The following is a 21,111-nucleotide window of genomic DNA, read 5'->3' as shown; positions in this document are numbered from 1 at the left end:
TTATATTTTAATTTTCAATTTTATTATATCTTGTTTCGAACATTTTATTAATCAAACTTTGAATCGATAGAAATATTAAAAAGGAACATCCTATACGCGGCCTTGACTGCGTGACTCTTGGTAAATGTCGGGATCAAATATAATTTGAAAGGCCATGTATGTGTAATAGTAATTATATATAAGTTATGTATTAATACATAACATTAGTATATAAACTGCGTGTTCGTATTGTGTTCTTGGTAATGTAGAGGTCGATTTCTACATGAGGGATCTAAGTAAACTGGGCAGTTTATTCACAAAAAGAATTATTACATTTAATCAGCATATTGGTCACGTAATTGTATACATTTTGTATGGAATTTCAAGGTTGTTACGCCTTGACAGTTGGACACAACAAGATCTATGTCAATGTCGTACTAGCAATTAGTTGTTTATTTACTAGGATACCTTCCTTTGAGTGTTGAAACATAATACATTATATTATTATGGTATGTCGTATATACAATCATCATAGTAACATTTATAAATCAATTTATACCGAACACTACATATGATCTCACTAACTTAAATATAGAATTTTAATTGATTTAAATGAGCTCGTTTACTCTGTGAAATGTTGCATATATAAAGAAAAATTCTTTGAAACTATATCATTATTATATCTAGTGTCGGAAAAAGTGTTCATAAAACCTACATGATCAACTTATATTACGGTGTTAACGGTGTAACTGGACGCTTAAGTAAAAGCATATCTTAAAATCTCTTTACCCATGCGTTATATCTCCAATAACTGCGTAACTTATTTTTACCTTCTGTTATTTTCCCCGCAATTCATTTATTTACCAATTTACAATGTCTATTATTAACAAGCTTTTATTCGCGACTCCGTCCGCGCGGAATTAAAAAATAGAAAACGGGGTAAAAATTATCCTATGTCCGTTTCCTGGTTCTAAGCTACCTGCCAACCAATTTTCAGTCAAATCAATTCAGCCGTTCTTGAGTTATAAATAGTGTAACTAACACGAGTTTCTTTTATATATATAAGATAACAAATGCATTATGATTGTTTTACATTAAAATGCTACTAAAAAAATAAACAAACAAATTGAGAAACTCATCCTTCAGTTAATAAATGTGAATCATCCCTTTGAATCACCGCAAACGAATTGCATGATTTTCTTTGCAAAACTTTGATGTCACATCTTTGAAAGGTCAGAATATCAACTTTGATTTTATTATAGAAAATTTTATCGTTAACAATTAGACACGGTGTTTTGTCACGCTTGCTTTTAACAGTATCGAATACAAAGTATTGGGGCTATATCAGTGAAAGTGTGCCCATTACTGACAATAAAAGGTTTAAATGGGTCTTGGATAGTTTAATTACTACTAGTTTAAATTCATATAAAATAATTATAAAAGAAAACTTTAACAATCGTTTCTTAGTTTCAATTATCTTCTTTATAGCCAATATCTTACTAATATTATAAATGCGAATGTTTGGATGGATGTTTGTTTGAAGGTATTACCAGAAAGGCTCAACAGATCTTGATGAAATTTGGCAAAGATGTAGATTATTGTCTGGAAGAACACATAGGCTACTTATTATGTTTTTTTAATTCCTCCCGGACGTAGTCGCGGGCGACGGCTAGTGATAATATAAAGACAAAACACGATACGCAACCCTTTTGTAAGTTACTATTCATCTGACATTACGTGAACACTTTAGATATTTTATATTGAATTCTAAAAGAAAACATCTACGAGTACGACACCAGTACAATTTTTATTTAAATTAACAAACACTCTTTGCATTTTAGCGTACAAATATTTTCTATTTCGTGACGTTTAGTAATTATCGGGCTTTGTATACACGGCCTTATTTACATCAATGGACTGGCTGCTGTTTAGCATACTATCTGCATGTTAATGCCCTCGATCTATTGTTGTATGTTGTAACCATTTCACTCATCTCTAAATACAACCTTCAGTTAGTGCAGGTTTCCATTGACAAAACACTTGTATAGAAACATATTGTCAACTCTTTCATTCTATGGTAAAGCAACAGAGATAGCAATATGTTTAAATATTATTTCGCCGGTGGAATATAATGGTGATAATATAATAGTGAAACTAATATAGCAGTTGATAACTAGTTGAGAAATTATAAAAAAAAAAACCTAACTAAAAAAATTACCTTCTTAACGCTTTATTCCCAGTTTTTTTCACAAACAGACAAATGTATAATTAATTTCAACACTAAAATGTTTTAACAAATCGAATCGAGAAGATTTTGGTAAGACGTTGGACAGCAATGTTGAATACTTAACTAGCAAAAAAATACTGTCGCAATGAAATTGTTTAAATGGTTACTATAAGATCAGTTTAATGTAGATTTGTATAAGAAATCTACTCTACGATAATTAAGAAACCGCTAAATCTGTAGTAACAGGCATAAAGAAAACATAATAACTAAGATATACGTTAGAAAAAACGTAAACAACTTTTTTATTCGCACATACAATGTAGTTAATTAATTGCTACGTGAATTACACGAACTAGAAGATGTAAAAAGCGTTTTGTTGCGCGTAAGAATTCATTAGAAAATCAATTCGTCTCGACACTTAAAAGGGGAAAGTGATAGCATCTATTTTGGCGCGGCAATATTTTGTATCAGTCGTTGAATTAACGGCCCATGTTAATATTCGATTCCTGAGATCGATCCGAAAAATAATTATGTTGCTTTTTATGAAATCAAGTATAAAATATTTTTTGAACACCCTTAACAAAACCTCTTTTCGATTGATGTTGCCATCTTTAGTCCGGTTGAATTTAAATTAAAAATAACGCGGATAAGCCAAAAATGATTTGAGATCGAAAATCGATTTCGACAGTGAGACGTCACAGCATATCTAAACCATTTGGTTCCGTAGAATATTAAGCAATGAAAGGATTATGTTGCGTTTATAATTCGCGATCAAAAATGTAACTGAAAATTGTAGTTAGTAGCTGTTGCAATACTCATAATGCTTTGGTAAAGGAATTCTAGGCTAAGTAAGTATGATCTAAGTATCTTATATACTCCTCCGAAACGGCTTGACCGATTTCTATGAAATTTTATATGCATATTCAGAAGGTCGGAGAATCGGCTACTATATATTTTTCATACCCCATTAAGTTTTTTTTTAATTGCGCGCTGACGGAGTCGCGGGCGACAGCTAGTAATACTGGAAATTCTTCTTATTTCACTAAATTCATAATTCTAAACTTTTTATCAGGAATGTATGTACTTTGTTAAGGAATTATTTTGGTTGAATCCTTAATACATAATGTATTAGCAAATAAACATTAATTTTATCTAGACACAGACTGAAAATTTGAAAAAATAATAACAATTTTTTATTGTCTTTCAATTTCAACCGATAATTTGTTGTATAATCCAAGTGCGAATAACAATATTACACGGTTCAAAAATCGAAACGATTGTCGTATTGGGGACATTGCTAAATCAGGTCAAATGCGGTCATATCGTCAATTGTTACGTCCGGAAGAAATTTATTGACTGGTAATCGAATTTAATCAAAAGATAATCGTTTTATATTAAAAAAAAAACAACGCATTATAAACGATTGTAGATTGCGTATTGTTTCTCGACTGGTATAGTATCATAGGGCATAGGGCTAGGAGAACTAGTAATAGTAGGCTACAGTATGTTTTTTATGAAATACAGGATGATTATTTAATAGTGATAGTTTTCAAGTAAAAAACACACACACATACAGACGCCCCGAGCGATTATGTTTTGTATTTAAATTAATACATCTCACTAATATTATAAATGCGAATGTTTAGACGGATGGATGTTTGTTTGAAGGTACCTCCGGAACAGTTCAACGGATCTTGATGACATTTAGCACAGATGTAGAACATAATCTGGAAGAACACATAGGCTAATTATATATTTTTTAATGTCGCGTGGACAGAGTCGCGGGCAACAGATTGTAGCATGAAACTATAATGGAAAAATTATGTTAGGAATATTACTTCAAATACTAATTTATTCGACGTATGAAGTTTTATCACATTATACATAACAATTTGAATAAATTAAAATCCATTCTATTAAGTAAAAATACTTTCTCTTTCACTTCTTTTTTATGTAAATACTAAAGTAAAAGTATTCAAAATAAGTTTTATATTAGACAAGTTTTAGTTGTTTTTTTTTTGTAATAAAATCATTAAGATTTTCAAAAAATCTTAAATAATTTATACCATTTCATATTCTAACTGTGACCATCATAGTATAGCATAGAAAACAATAACAAGACTCAACACGACTCAAGACTAAAGAATTGACAGGATCTAGAGAAATATAGAACTACCAAGTGTTAATTATTTTTATAATTTTAAACATAAACACGTTTTCGAACGTGACTTATTAACGTCAATCATGAAATTGACACATAACCTATACTCCAAAAAATACAGAATTCAATAATAACCGCGTTTGACACAGTTTTTTTTTCTTGCAATTACGCAATTTTTTAACAAATCATGGCTGTTGTTTAAGCAATAGATACCTATTGTACACACTTTGTGCGTACGCGTTTAAAATTTTATGATAAACATGAATGCGGTCGTTTTAAACTGACCTTACGTAACAATGTACTTAGCTATTACGTGCCTAATAACTTGACGTAATATATGTACTCATTGAAATATGTTTTTAACCTATTTAGCTTTTAGAAATATTAGAAATTGTTTGATTTTGTTGGCTAAAGAGTTAACAGAGCTTCACGGCAGAAAATAGACATGTCAAAGTTAATAACTACTGGTTAGCGGTGTAGAAAGACATCGACCCGTGTGATATTATCAAGTACTAAGATTTCATTGAACGTTTAGAATCTTTTACTCATTAGTACCTACTTACTAGAATCTACTCTCATAAGTAAAGTTACAGAAGAAGCTATCGTCCATTTTATAACGACCTCCATTGCATAATGCGATGTTGTACAAAATAACATTCCAATACCTAGTTGAACATATCTAATCTACAAATGCTATTTGCAGGTGTAAACATCGTGAAGAAGCGAACGTGCTCGCTGAGCGGTCTGTTGACCCAGACTCGAACGGTCACCGGAACTATTATGCCTTATAAATCAATCACAATCTGAAGCGGCGGACCTGCCTCGCATCGTAAGCGGAACCACCGTTAACTAATTATGCGGATTTATTAATCGACAAAACATGATGGAAGAGGTGACTACACGCCCTAGTCTCGAATACATCCCCTCTCTGCCCCAAAAAGTGAAACAGAGAGGATCGACAACTTTTACGCAGATAACGAGCGAAGATGCCCCTCTCAGAGTGAACGCGTACAGTGCGAGCGACGGCCGGTCTAACATGGACTCGTTGAGTTCGATGCACTCACTTGTCCTTAATTCTAAGTCCCCATCAGCAACGGTATTCATAGCGGCGACCCAACCAGAGCGACCCGCGAATACGGCCGGCTCAGACGCTCTCTCCGGCGCCGGCCCACACGTGGTCACGATCAGAATCAACACGGACGCCGACAAACCGAAAGCGCCAAAGATTTCTAGCGTGCATCTCAAGAGCGATGTCGACTTTGAAACCTACAAAATCAGTGACAACAAGAAAAATAATAGTTTAGTCAGATTAAACGTCGACGATAATCAACTGAAGATCTTAGATAGTGAAGAACAAACCAAGATGGACAAGGCGCCCTACATTTATTGCAATTCATTCATTAATTCTAACAATACGATAATGTCAAGCGGTCAGTGCTCTCCGAGCGATACCCTAGATTCGGGTACATGCAGCGATCTAGATGGTACACCGCCGCCGCTCCCAAAAAAGAAGACATCGAAATCGTCTTCAAAAAAAGCCGTATCCGTCACAATGATAAGCTCCGCGAGAAACATTAGTGAACTAGATTTTGAAGACAACGATTCGAATATATCGTGCGATTCGCTGAATAGCAGTGAGTTCAATGGAAGCATGCACGCCGATGAAGGCCACGGCGACGATACGGGCAAAAAGGAAAAGAAACAAACCCCCGAGCCGCCTAGCGCGCCGCTCCTACCGACGTTTATAAATAAAGCGAACAACAAAAACGGTAGCTTTCTACCGCAAGGCTTGCTACAAGATATTAGAGACCATTCGGCGAAACTCAATACGGTCGAAACTGAAAGTGACTCGAGCGACCAAACGCAAGAGGAAGCGAGCCGGAATATTAATGAAAATGCTAATGTATCGAAAGAAAGTGCGCAGCTCACGTCGTTCCGATTAGTTTCACAGTTGAACGAGTCGAGGAACAATAGTGGCGCGGAGTCATCACCTGCTCATTTCGAAAATAAGACGCCTTTAATCAAAGAGACGACTTACGAAGATAGAAAGAAAGAGGAAAAAATGAAGCAGGAGCGCATTTGCTACAGTAGTCAATACTTCGATACGGACAAGTTTTACGATTTTCATCTTAACGAGAAGCAATTCGATGATGTGCCGGTCAAGAGTGCTAGTGTCGATAAAAGTGTCAGTGAGGAAACTTCCGAACAGGAATACTTTGCGGGAGTGAAGGATTATAAGAGTGAGGAGCCTACGTCTACTATAAGAAGCTCTAAAGGAACAATACGCGGCGTCAAGAACCGCGTGCGAGCTGGCATCGCGACTTTCCTACAGATGCAGAGCGCAACAAAGGTAATTTGCACTATTTTTTCATTACATCTCAGTAAATTTTCGTGTCAACTTACTCGTTACACACGCGTTGATTTTAGAGGTCATTGTTAAACGTATTTGAAAGTGCTTCGCGCCTGCACGTTGCCCGTTATTACAATTCTCAATTTTAATGTTCGATATACATTGCGCGTGAAAATAATTTTAATTTCATTTTATAGAAGCCTACCGCTTACGAGCCATAGCGGTGCCAACTTACCCCAATAAGAAAACATTGATTAATATTTTTTGTAAAGATAACGTTGTTCGTGTAAATCCATAAGAACTTTCTAGCTGATTCAGAGATTACAAATTTCCATTTGGCAAGTTACACACATTTCTCTTTTAGTAAATTTATTCGTATATGCATACTTGCTTGTTGGTTACGGGATTTCCTTTATAAACGTTTCTTTAGGAAGAAATCTGTTCAATAAACTTTGTTATTGCTTGCAACGTATAGTGTTAAATATTATCCTGTTATGGATAAAATATTTTATATGAAATTGATTAAGCAATATTAAATAAAGTTCAATTAAATGGTTCTAGCCGAGAGCGAACTACCAAGGGTCAAAGAGGAAGGAATAGAAAATGAAAAAAAGTTATTTATTTATACCGCCTTTCTGGTATTCATATACAATAGAAATATTTTACCAAATGCATCTAATATTTAGATATTCGTATTTGCCTTGCATCGTTCGTTCATTGAATGATCAAATATGTAATTTTGTTTTCATCAATTTCTTGTTTTTTTTTTTTAATTTCTAGATACAAAATTATCCACAAATTTGCTTTTAGCTTAATGTTGCAAACGCAAAAAAATAAAAATAAAACATAGAAATGAAATAATTTACTTCAGTACAGTGTAAATTTTAAATGAAGTATTGTTTAGATAAAACTAGTTTTTACCCGCGACTCCGTTGAAAAATTGAAAACGGGGTAAAAATTATCCTATGTCCGTTTGCTGGTTCTAAGCTACCTCCCCACCAATTTTCAGTCAAATCAGTTCGACCGATCTTGAGTTATAAATAGTGTAATTAACACGACTTTCTTTTATATATATATAGATTAGATATACTGTTTGTTGTAGTTATTTGACAATATTCCAACTAATGAAATCGTCAGATGTGAAAATGATCAACGTATAATTATAAAAAGATTGCAGATGTTCCGCTTTTTTTCTTAATCATACGCGATAATTATAGTAAAATTGTCACATCCATTTACGGTGATCTCTCATGCAACACGTTGTCGGAAACGTCAGTTTTCTAAGCATTCAAACAAGAAATCGTAATGTGAAAGTGATGCTTCTTGAAAACAAAACAACAACTATGCGTGAATATTAAAACATCCAATAAAACAATTGAATGGCGGAATCTGTAGTTCTTACGCCACTTAGTAGACATATTAAATTGTTATTGAACAACGCTAATATCAGTTCCTTCTATCACCTATGCTTCCTTTCACTGATCTTGAATTGTAAATTAAATCAATTTATTGCTGACTTTTCAGACAAAAATCAATATATAAAATATATTAGTCAAAGAAACCCACGGTTAATCAGAAATAGGTCGTTAATTTTATTAGATTATATCAAGATTCTGTATTATCTGTTAAATTGTTAACCAGCGATCCCGTTTTGTAAATCACTACCTTTCACATGACCGTGCGTCTCAGTGTTCCATTGAAAGACGACAGACTTGCAACTGTGGTAGAGCCTGCATGAGCATCTGTTGCAGGAATGGCTTGCTCGTCCGGTGAATTACCGAGACCACACACAAGACAGGCGTCAAGTGGAAGTAATTCCACATATCGCCTGATGAGTGTGCATGCGAGAGGTCTAATTTTAGTCCTATTCCTCATCTCACCCTTTTATTATAAGGAAGCGAAAGGAAGGTGAGTGAATTTGGAAGAGGACGGGACGCTTAAAAAGGGAAAAATTATATTTCTGTGCGTCTCCTCTATCGATTAAAGTTAGGCAACTCATTTACAAATGCATATGTCTATGGGTAACGGTCACTTTGCTTTTTTGGCGAATTCAAGCCACTTACTCTTTTGCAATCTTTTACCATAAAAAACTGTTTTTTTTTTTAATACTAAAACGTAAGTGTAATACATTTAATATTGTGTAGAAAAAAATTTGATGGTCGGAATATACGCAAAACGTGTGCTGTTTTATTTATTTTTTTATATTATCTATGCACATTGATGGATAGATAAAAAATACCATATTAAAAACTGATACTGCATTCATATCGTGTAATGAAAACACGAAGACAATTTTTTTTTGTCTAGTTAGTCATTTATAATCACTGATTACATTTTGTTTAATTATAATCGATTTATTGAAGCGTATAACTTTGTTAATGCGACTGCACGCGATTGCAGAGTTTCTACCGCGATTGCAAGCATAACCGTAGTATTCCACTGCCGCGACGCTTGTATTAATACAAATTGTCTTTCGTTCTCTTTGACAAGACAGAGAACACAATATGTACTACTTTAATACAGTCATCTATTATGATTTACATACAATACTAAAGTTTAATTTTTAATTTTAAACGAGACAACTAGTGGGTGGTCGAATGTTAAGTAAATTGAACTTGTTTCTCTTAGGAATATAAACCATTTGATATGATTCTGGCTCACCCTTTTAAGGTTGTCACAACTGTGAAAGACGTGTTTGTTTAAAACTGTTTATATAATAATGCAGTGAAACAATTTAACCGAGGGTTTCCGAGATCAAATCTCTGTTATCGTCATCCCTGTCATTATTTTTAATAAAACAGAGATAACAATATGTTTTAAACGGAGAATTTGGTCTCAGAAGCCCACCGTACCTCGGGCTTTCCATCAACGTCCATACATGTTCTATTTAAGAACGTCCTCTGATCAACATACAAAGAACATTCCACGGTTCGTTGTAAATAAGGCATGGAGAGTGAAACTTGTTGTCAACTCGTCGATCTTCCGTATTCTTTTATAATTCAACCTTGGTTTGAAACCTTCTCTTGGCTAGGACATTCACTTGTTTGTTCAATGTTCAAGATATTTAAGACGACATGTAAGTTACTGTTTTTTTTTTTAAATTATATATTACTAGCTAGTTAAGACAGTCTACCACCACAGTAGATTTCACCTCAAATAAGTAAAATGAAATAACATCTTACTAATATATTATAAACTAGCTTTTACCCGCAACTCCGTCCGCGCGGAATAAAAAAAAATGCACACAAGATAAAAAAGTTCCTATGTCCGTCTCCTAGTTCTAAGCTACCTCCCCATCAATTTTCAGCTAAATCAGTTCGACCGATCTTGAATTATAAATAGTGTAACTAACACGCCTTTCTTTTATATATATAGATGCGAAAGTTTGTATGTATGGATGTTTGTTAGAAGGTTGCATGACAGTTCAACGGATATCGATGAAATTTTGTATAAATCTAGGAAATAGTCGGGAAGAACACATATGATAATAATTAAGTTTTTTTTCCGCGCGGACGGAGCTGCGGGCAAAATCTAGTAATCAATAAAAACACAGTAGAATTTTAAACATAAATACATTGATTACTTTTGCAGAACTTTCAAAATTGTTGCCTTGACTTTTCGCGAATGACTTTTTATTCAACCGCTCTTTAAATATAAAACGTAACTTATTCGCACGAACTAAGTTTATTAACTCTATTTGTTCTGAAACTGTCATGGATGGATGTGTGGTCTTTACATGGATTTTATGATAATTTTCTATTGTAAGTATTTTTTAAATAAATCTGATCACAATATATTTTTGTACAGGTTTTTTGCCATTAGAAACTGACAGCAACATGTAACATAAGAACAACATGTAACATAAGTACATTGTTAACATTTTGAAGATTGATAATCGTAATCTACAATCGAACCGATGATTCGATTGTAGACAATTAGGCATGTTATGAACATATTTTTTGTTGTTAATAGGAAGTCGTTACGTTGTTATGTTGGCCACACTTCCTTAAAAGAACAATTGTCACAACACAAGCTATATAAAGTACAACATATTGACAATAACACTGTAATGGCTTCGGTACGGAAAGAGTTACTTTCACCGTCTTATAATTACGTACCATTTCTTTGCGCTACTCCGTAATAGGAGAGGGTAATTGTAACAATGCTTTGTACTATTGTCGGTTTGATTGTGTTTTAAATGCGTTTTTTGCACATTATGAATAATAAGTTTGCTTTGAAATAATTGCACACCTGTCATACGTGGTAGGTTTGAATATTTTGATACTAACAAAGTATCCCGATAGCAGTGTAGGTAATTATTTTCATTACCTAATTTTTTAAAATAATTTACGTACTTTTATAAAATTAATGTTTGAATTTAGAGGTTGATCCAAACGAGTTTATAAATTTACGTTAACGACTGTTGTAATAAAAAAAATGGCAACGTAATTCGCAACTCATTATAAGAAGAGTATTGGAAGGGAAAGAGGACTTAAATTAGGCCTCCGGAACGCACACTCATCAGACGAAACGGGGAATTGCTTCCAATTCACGCCTGTCTTCTGTGCGGTTGTGGTATTGCACCGTTCGAGACGGCCCATTAGACTCTGCTTATAGTGGATGTAAGATACTCGTAGTTATTCACTACTGTTGTTTTTGCCTTCAAAACTGCTAAGATGTTCAGTAAAATAATCCATTCGTTGATTGTAATAACTTGGTTTTGTTTGATGTAAACAATTGCAGGTCGAATATGGTGAATAGGAGACTAAAATACAATAGCCTCTTTTTAATTCACCTTGCTTGTGTTACGTGACGTTTTGTAATTAGTGCCTTTAACGTACTTGAATATCGTGTTAAGTAAAAGGTAGCGCCTTGACAATGCTGTAATGTATTTGTTAGATACGTATTAGTAGTATTACACTAATAATAGTTATTATTTTATTGATTTAAACGTGTTAATAGACTAATGTAATAGTGGTTTTTCACTACACCAACAACTGTGGATAGTAATAACTATGTTTTTGGTTGATTAAGAAACAACTAGACTATAATGCAATATCTTTAGTATTCCAAGGAATGCAATATAGGACCTGTATAAATTGAAAACATCAGCACGGCAGCCAAAACCATTCCCGCGCCAATCTCTTACTATTTTTAACCTATCTTTTTTAAAATAAAAAAGCAAAGGTGGCCAGTATACCACCTCTAGCAGAATGTTCAATTCTGCACTCAACAAGAACATGTTTTTTTTTAAATATTCAATCGTCTGAGCTGTATTCACTTAACTTTAATAGATAAATGGTGTGTTTAATCTTACTAATATTATAATTGCGAATGTTTGGATGGATGGATGGATAGATGTTTGTTCGAAGGTATCTCCAGAACGGCTGCATGGATCTCGCTGAAATTTGGCAAGGATATAGAACATAGTCTGGAAGAACACATAGGCTACTTCAGACGGAGTCGCCGACGACAGCTAGTGTTTTATAATATTGCAATAAAGAACACGGAATATTCCCAAAAAGGATTTTACATTAAAATAATTAAAATAGGAAATACTACATTTTATTATAATGAATACTAGTATTACATCCTTTTACATACTTATACCTTGGGTTTGAAAATATAAATAGTTTACACATTATTTCTTCCTCTAAATGGACGGTTAAGAAACAAAAGAAACGGAATTTTTTCAATTGTTTTTTATTCTTTTGTTTCCTTCATAATCTTTTAACATTCAAAACCTTAACTAATAAATTAAAAATCAGTGAGTGTTAAAAAATTTTAATTGAAGCCTTTTTTTGCCCGAAAAAAAGATAGTTTTTGCAGTAGGAACCTATTAAGCAAAATACGTTTTTATAGACTTTCATATCTATGCCATCTTGAAGCAATTACTACATCTGCGTTACCTAATCTAACGACTACGGATACGTCGCAACTGTTCCATATATCTCAGTTTTTTTATTAGTAATGCATTTACCCGACGGACTAACGAAAAGTGTATTTTTTAACTTTTGTATTCCAGCTTGAATGTGAATATTTAAAAATTAAATATTTTATAATAATAATAAAGTATGTATTAATTTAACAAATTGATTTAAAAGATAAAAATATCAGTAATTCGTTCAAAATTATAATGGTTATTGATATTGTTGAAAGATAATAGAATACTTTTATCATATGAAATGTCTATCACATGCAAGCTATATAAGCTACAAGAAATACAAACAATAAGCTATATAAGCTATATAAGCTATATAATACAATATCTATAATATTATTTGTTATGTCCATAAAAATGTAGGTGTGACTGGTTGCCAAGGTCAATCATAACAAATCACGCACCACGGAACAAATATTTCGAACTTGAATGAATATTAATCTAGTCATAAGTCATACATAACCTTATAATAATAATTCCTTTTATGTATTTGATTATTGCTCTATTTTTTAATCTTAAAACAAATTAACTGATAACAATATTGTTTTTTTATGTAGTAAAATAGCTGTCGCCCCCGACTCCGTCCGCGCGGAATTAAAATAAAACATAATAAGAACTCTATGTGTTCTTTTAGACTATGATCTAAATCTATGCCAAATTTCATCGAGATCCATTGAGCTGTTTTTGAGATATCTTCAAACAAACATCTATCCATCCATCCATCAAACATTCGCATTTATAATAATATAGTAAGCTTGCAATGCCACGTGCCATGATATTAAGGATTTAAGCTTTTATCTTCCACACTTAAGTACTCAATTATGAGAAGGTTAACGCTAATGTATACTTAGTGTGTGTTAAATAGAGCTAACGATATGTTTTACATTTTGGACTCTGAAACACACGGTTAGTGTTGAAAGATATGGTCACAGAACTATAATACAACATTGTATGTTGCCTATACTTTGAACTCAAAACATTCGATTGTCCGTTTCAGAACGTTTGCACTGTTATTCCTTGTTACTTGGAAGTGTAAACGACATGCTGTTTATAAAACAAAGACCTGTCAATCAATTTAAATTCAGTGTAAAATTAACAATTCTGATTTTTTCTCACAAATTTTTTAATGCTAGGAAATAATTTGCGAAAATAAACTCGTTCTCTATCTTCTCTCCCATTTATAATCTCTTTATGACTCAAAACGGCGTACGGTAAATGTGCATAATTTGTTTTTTTCTATTTTGAAGTTTGCTTACATTTTGTATGTTAACATTTTGTACTTTGTTGAGAAATATAACAAAATATTCTATTAGACGATTTTTGGTTACAATTTCAGTGATAAACAAAATTCAATGTAAAGAAGAGTGATAATAAAAACCATCGAAAACCTCAACCATAGTGTGAAAGTTTGTTTACGCTTCTATCTTTAATATGTGCCAAATACTTTGCGGAAAGGTTTTTTTTTACGAAAAAAATTACGAGATGTTCACCTCATTCTTCACATTAAAAAAATGGAATAACAACTTTTTTTCGGTTGTGGAAAATTTGTTCCTCTATTATTTAATCCATTATAGCGGTTTTATTACAAAAGAAAATTATTTGGCCTATTGCTATAGATTTAGTAAGAGTACTCACTGCCACATAATCGAATCGTGGGTTTCTAAGATTAAAATCCCCGTGTAAAACATATTGTTATCTCTCTTTTGTCAAAAATAATATCGATGACGTTATATTTACAGAGATTTTGTTTTTGTTCTCAGAAACCAAGGGTCAATGCGACAATATCTTAAAGATAGATGTTATAAGAAAGATCAGATTACAAAGCTAAGAAAATCTAATTTCTCTACATTTTATGTTCCAACTATCAAGGTAAGATCGTGTTGTGAAGTTGGAAAACAATGGTAATATCGTCGTGCACATGTTCCGTTTGCTGCGAGAATGCCATTGAACCAAATAACTTGGAACACGCGATCACCTGTTGGAAACGACGAACATTGCGTTGATAGTTGAGACGTCTGCGTTCAATAAATGATTTTACTTTCACTGCAATTGTTTATTTATAGTTCGAAAATTGAAAATTTAAATAGGTATTACTAATAGCAATAAGAGTTCTTCTTACTATATCATTTACTAGTCGGTTTCTGAGAACAAAATCTCTACTATATAAAACATATCGTCATCGCTGATATTTTTAAACGGGGATTTTAGACTCACAAACCCACGGTTGATAGTATAAATGACAATGTTTTCATAGATGGATGTTAGAACGGCTGATGAATCTGGAAGAACACATAGTCTACTTAACAGATTATTTTTTAATCTTTCGCAGTCTTGAACAAAAGCGAGTTAAATATAATAGCTAGTTGATAAACTATTTCTTGTATTTTTGAGAAGATAAAATTTTATAATTAAATACTTCAAAATCATAAAATATCGGCCACTAGTTTAAACATCTTGATCAAAACCCCCATCGCCAGTAGAGTCGTGGGTTGATAACAAGGCGATCCACGTGTTCAGAATAACTACCGTTTGTGCATTAATCAACATGTAAACGCGTTTACACGAAACTATAAATAAGGCTCCGCTACTTACAAGGACAGTTTAAGATCGACTAACGGGCCGATCTAAATGTAAACCAACACAAAGTATCTGTCATATCGAATTAAAACTTATAAAGATCTGACTTCCAATTGATTATTATAAATGCGAAAGTTTGAATGTTTATTATTACTTAACTCTAGAATAAAACGGGATGAAATCTGAAACTGAGATAAATCAGTTTTTTTAACCTCACGGGGACGAAGTGGCGAGCGACAGCTAATTTTATAAAGAGGAAAGATTGTTTGTTTTGGTAGCATTGAATAGTCTCCGAAACTACTGAACCGATAAAAAATATTCTTTTACTTTTGAGAAGATACACTATAACCGGATCGTATAGGCTATATTTATTGCTAGTTTTTTTTTTAATTCCAGGCGCACGAAGTCGCGAACTACAGCTGTTGTATTTGGTAACCTTTTGTTTAGTGTTTCTCTCATAAATATGATTCCATATTCATTTCCAAAGAGCGTATACCTTCCTTAAAGGCCGGCAACGCATCTGCGCTTCCTCTGGCGTTGCGGATGTCCATGGGCGTCGGATCAAATAACTTTCGGTCCGTTACTTGTTTGCCCCCTTCTCCTATAAAAAAATAGTAATATTACGCTACGATGATACGTTATAACTCTATTTCTATAACTGTTTTACAATAATTTAAAAGGTGATTATGTTAGTTTTTGTATTGAGTTTTCCCGCTCATACGTTGTGTTGTAGTCGCTGCTAGAAAGCGATGTGAGTTCTTGGAATTGACAATTTCTCTTTAATAGTCGTATCCGTATCAAAGAGAGTATAGCTTCCGTACATTTTGTTTCATCGTTCAATTAGGAAAAGACGGTGTAGACTTTGAAGTTCCACTACCGAAATCATTTAACAGTTTTTCAAAAAGAATAACTGGTTACTGGTACTGGTTTGAAATACATATTTGCTCGCTAAATCCGCAACGGTTTAACAGATCTCATTGAAATTTGGCACAGACATAGAACATAATCGAGTCGAGAGTCGAATCGAGTAACACATGAGATACTTTCCGCCTTTATTTAAAAACTGCGCAGACGCATTCGCGGGCAAAAGCAACAATGTTTAATTTAACAAACTTTGTTATACCTTTTATGTTTACATAGAATGTAACAATATGTAACAATAAATCACATTTGTAATAAAATGTAACATTAATCTATTAAATTTGTGTTACAATGCGAGTGAAAATTAGTAATTCCGGTAACCTTCGTTAGACTTGAATATTACGTTGATAACATCAATTGCATACCAATTGTATAGCTTGTTTTTTAATTATAAAGTTTGTTAGTTCGCACGTTACATTTTGTTATTACATTCCCAGACGCATAAAGGATATATCAGATGTACATAGTTTAAATTCTTATAGCTTTGAGTAATGTTGAAGGAAGTAATAATTACATAAAAAAATTCGAACATATCATATGTTCTTATATTCGGTTATTAAGTTGTAAAAATACTTATTAAAAATGTTATATCTCCCACTTATCCCATTTTATGTTTGGTCGAATTCGTCTCGTTCGAAGTTTGTCTTCCAAATCTATCTATCGTTCGTCATTTTATTTATCAGTTATTTTTTACATAATTAAACCACCTCTTCTTAGGCTTGGTACTAATGTACCCCTACACAATTATTCAAATCTCTCTTTATCATGATCTTATATATAAAATTCTCGTGTCGCGGTGTTTGTGGTTAAACTCCTCCGAAACGGCTTGACCGATTCTCATGAAATTTGGTGAGCATATTGAGTAGGTCTGAGAATCGGCTAACATCTATTTTTCATACCCCTATTAAGTTTTTTTTAAATGCGCGCGGAGTCGCGGGCGACAGCTAGTTTTTTTATATTATAAGGTGGCAAATGAGCGTGCGTTAACCTGAATTCGCCTAAATATCGAAGCGACCGCTGCCCATTGACATTTACATTTACACACGCGTCTACCTCTAATCGACGGATTAGGGGACGCACAAAAATAAGATATTTACTCTTCCCATGCGTCCCCTCCTCCGTCAAACTTCCCCTTTCCATTATTTCCCGATAAGAAAAGGGTGGGAAGGGAACAAGGACTAAAATTAGGCCTTATATGGAAATTATATGTGTTCAATTATTATCCCTCATAATAAGCCCATGCCATCCTAACTAGACATTTATATAATATGTGAAAAATATGCAATCCTTTGCTATGCAAAAGAAACTTTCTCTTCAATAACACACCAATACATAAGAAGAGTTAACGCAATATTTTGTGTACAATTACGTCACTTATTCCGCACAGTTGACGCCATCTCTAGAACAATAAAAAAACCTTGATTTCATATGGAGTTTTATATAAGATATTTTTACAATTTATTCACATGCCGATGACAATTTTAAGCGATAAAGTCATCTTTATTTATGTTGTTCCATTATGTTTTCAAACTGGCTGTATTTTTATAAAGCCTAGCCGTTAAAAGAACGTGACTTCAAATTTAAAAATTATCGCTTTTTTTAAAACGTAATTTGAATTACAGAATAGATACTTGATAGATTATAATGGTAGGATGAAATTTAATATTAAGCAGTTTAAAGGAATTTTTTGTCTGTGTTTTTATATATGGATGCCTTTACCAGTTAGCAATATAAAATCTGCATCATGCTTCAAGTGACACTCTTAGGTGAGAATTAATACCTATATTTTTAAATTTGCTTTTTATTTACTTTTCAGATTTTATCCGTTACAATAAAAGTTAAATTTAAGTAAAAGTATCGGTAAATGTGTAATACTATTTTTTTTTATATATTAAAAAGCTTTATTACATTATAGAAATAACAATAAAATGACTAATTAAATTCTTAGTACAGCAGCAACATTAAGTAACTTAAAAGCCTTATTAGTGAGCTATAAAATAATTACAAAATAACATTTCGCAACAACAAATTACATTTGTAATGAACGCATTGAAATATTGTGCAATTACATCGATTGTCCTTGTTACTAAATATTTGTGTGGATTAATTGGAATAATATTTATAAGAAATTAGTCACCGAAATTTATTAAATACTAGTTGTTAAATTGTTTAAACTTTCGTGAGACATAATAATTAATTAATTAAGAACGGATTAACTCACATGTGGTCGTCCGGTGACGGCACCGACTTTTTAACCGTTAAGTTGATTGAATTATTGATTGAATTAAAACATTAGAACAACAGAGAGAAGGTTTGAATTCATAACATCGACGTATATGAAACTGACTCCATTATACTTTTGAATTATAAATACATCAATGATAATTGTAGGAAACTATAAACAGAAGCCGTAATTACTCGCTTGTTATTCCTTAACGAGTCACGACTGTTTATGTTAACGTGGGTTTCCACTACTGAAACACCTGTATCTGTTTTCTTAAAACGATTATGAGGGATTGGATTGGCATATGACCGTACACTATATTTCAAACATCTACATACAGTTGTGCATAATTAATATAGCCTTTTATTCTCAAATTATTTTAAATGTACAACTTTACTAGTGTCAGCTATCTAAAAGCTTCCACCGTCTTTGTCGTAGACGACACTGCTCCAATTTGGGCCGGCTGGCATATTTATGTCTCCTCAGAGAATCGATTTTACCGTTGTTTTCTGATACCAAAATCTCTATATAAAACATATCGTAATCCCTGTCATTATATTTGACAAAACAGAGGTAACAATATATTTTAAAAGGAGATTTTCTTGTAAGAAACCCACGATTAGTTATGTATATTGTTAATACATGTTTATTCAGTAAGTTATTACGCTTAAAAGTACAAAACGTGAATACGATTCGAAGAATGCGGCATAAGCAAAAAATCAAACAATTCGTTCTGCTAATTCCGATAAGCGATTGGCCTTTGCTGTTTTGTTTTATTACATTGCATATTTTTGTGCACCTTTTGATATTGAAAAGTAACAACGCATGCAATATGAATCTAAATTTAAATACGTAAATTTATTTACTTGTATAATAATGCTTATTTTAAATGACATTGTAAACAAATACAAGGCTTCTTAACTTAAAAAAATATACATGTGTGTAATCATTGGTCTCATATGACATATAAAAATATCTTTAGTTAGAATTAGATGTTTTTTTTTGCATTAAAAAACTAAAGTCAAGCTGGAATGTACATATAGTACTAAAGGTTTTTATATCCAACCTTGAGTACATATAGTATCTGTTCTTTTAATATAAAAAACGTTCTGTAATGTCAAAAGTCTAGTCGGTTCAGTCCAGTGCCAGCCCTAAATTAGTTGCGACTTAACACTCCAGTGTCCAGTCACGATCTAACTCGACCTTGTAAGGCGAACCAGTCCGTCCCCCGATCCGTGGCCCGCGTGTACCGGTTCCAAAGAAAAGTGGGGAACGGTGAAGTGGGTAATTTAAATATACCTCTATTATTGATGGGTTTGTTAACCCACTTTATCTATTGAGATTCATAGTGAACATTCGATTGTGTTGAAGGAATTTTTTGATAAAATTTTTACCTTTTGATCATCTGTAATTTCTCATTCTCTCTTCAGATTATCTGTTATTTTCTGATGCTTTATCATAGCCTAAACGGTTCCTTGTGATATGGTCTTTATCAAAGTTTAGCTTAGCAAAGAAATCTCATCTAAAATTAGTAGGCATATATCGGTAAAATCTACCATAGATTATTAGTTTCCATGTTAAAAACCTTGTAAAGTTAGCTTTCAAAAATGTATTCGAACTGTTGATAACATTGATTTGAATTTTATTATGTTGTTAACCTTAAATACAACAAGGTTAGAAGACGACAATAAAAAATACGCTCAAAATATACCTGTTTTAGAGATTAGAACCCACACAAATTTCTTTTGAGGAATGCAGTGATTTGAATATAGAGATTTTCTGATATTACCTGGCTCTGTTTTTTAAATATTTAGCTACTAATCTTTCCAAAATAGTCTTAAAACTTACCATACTTATTGCAGCCATTAGAGATTAGGCAGAGGGGTGTTGAGAAGTTGTCTTCTAAAGCCAAAATTTGTGAATGAAAAATTAAAAAAAAATTAAATAAATTGTTCTGTTCTCAATTTTCTAAAAGTTTATGATGTGACTAGTCTAACAGTACCGAAGTTCATGATCATTTGGTGGCGTGCAGTAAATCTTTTACACCCTACGTAATTTTTATAATCAGACCATGACGTATCGTGTCCGATACGTCATGTGTCGTGCGACTTGTAATGATAGTCGATCGGTATGCTGCGTTAATTCGTTTGGAAGTAACTGTAGAAAATGCGACGTTTGGTATGCTAAATAAGTGGTTGAGATCGCACGCATGGCTTCGCATATATCAGTAATCACTACGATGTCTTCATGTTTCTGGAGCAATTAGTGATGTTACTGTACTTTCTTTTTAAATTAAGCAAAAAAAATTTTTTAACATTAAGTGATTTAAAACGGTACAAAAATTTGTATTCAGTCAAATTTTAGTGAATAGTTTACATAATATATATTTTTGATATAAATAAATTATGTTATCTTAATAAAATTACTCTTATGTACTTTATAATGCAAACGTATATGTCACCGTCCGTTTCTTTAAATCTTCAATCAGACTAAATATATAAAATTTCGTCACTTAATTTTGGACGAATAAATAATGCACAGATATTTTTATCCTTTCAAAAATGTTGTCTTTACTTTTTTATATGTAAATCAATAAACAGGATGTATACTTTGGTATGCGACATATATTTAGCTTTAGTATTACACTATTTAAAGATAGTTGGATAGTAAAGCAGTATAATATTACAAATCATTACGGCCAGGTACCGTTGTTGTAAAATCGACTTGCTTT

At 32.7% G+C, this 21,111-nt stretch overlaps 1 protein-coding gene across 1 annotated transcript in view; it reads left to right on the top strand.

Moving 5' to 3' along the window:
- LOC106711095 (glutaredoxin domain-containing cysteine-rich protein CG31559) overlaps positions 1 to 21,111 on the top strand; it is a 59,723-nt gene that overhangs the window by 19,530 nt on the left and 19,082 nt on the right. Inside the window, exon 2 of the mRNA XM_045683458.1 lies at positions 5,071 to 6,717. Within this exon, the coding sequence (XP_045539414.1) occupies positions 5,248 to 6,717 (1,470 nt within the window). The 5' untranslated portion in view covers positions 5,071 to 5,247. The remainder of the gene's footprint in view (positions 1 to 5,070; positions 6,718 to 21,111) is intronic.

Source organism: Papilio machaon, chromosome 22 (assembly GCF_912999745.1).
Source record: "Papilio machaon chromosome 22, ilPapMach1.1, whole genome shotgun sequence".
In the NCBI taxonomy this organism is placed as follows: domain Eukaryota; kingdom Metazoa; phylum Arthropoda; class Insecta; order Lepidoptera; family Papilionidae; genus Papilio; species Papilio machaon.
The sequence above is the reverse complement of the archived record's forward strand: the minus strand, read 5'-3'. Positions and strand labels throughout refer to the sequence as shown.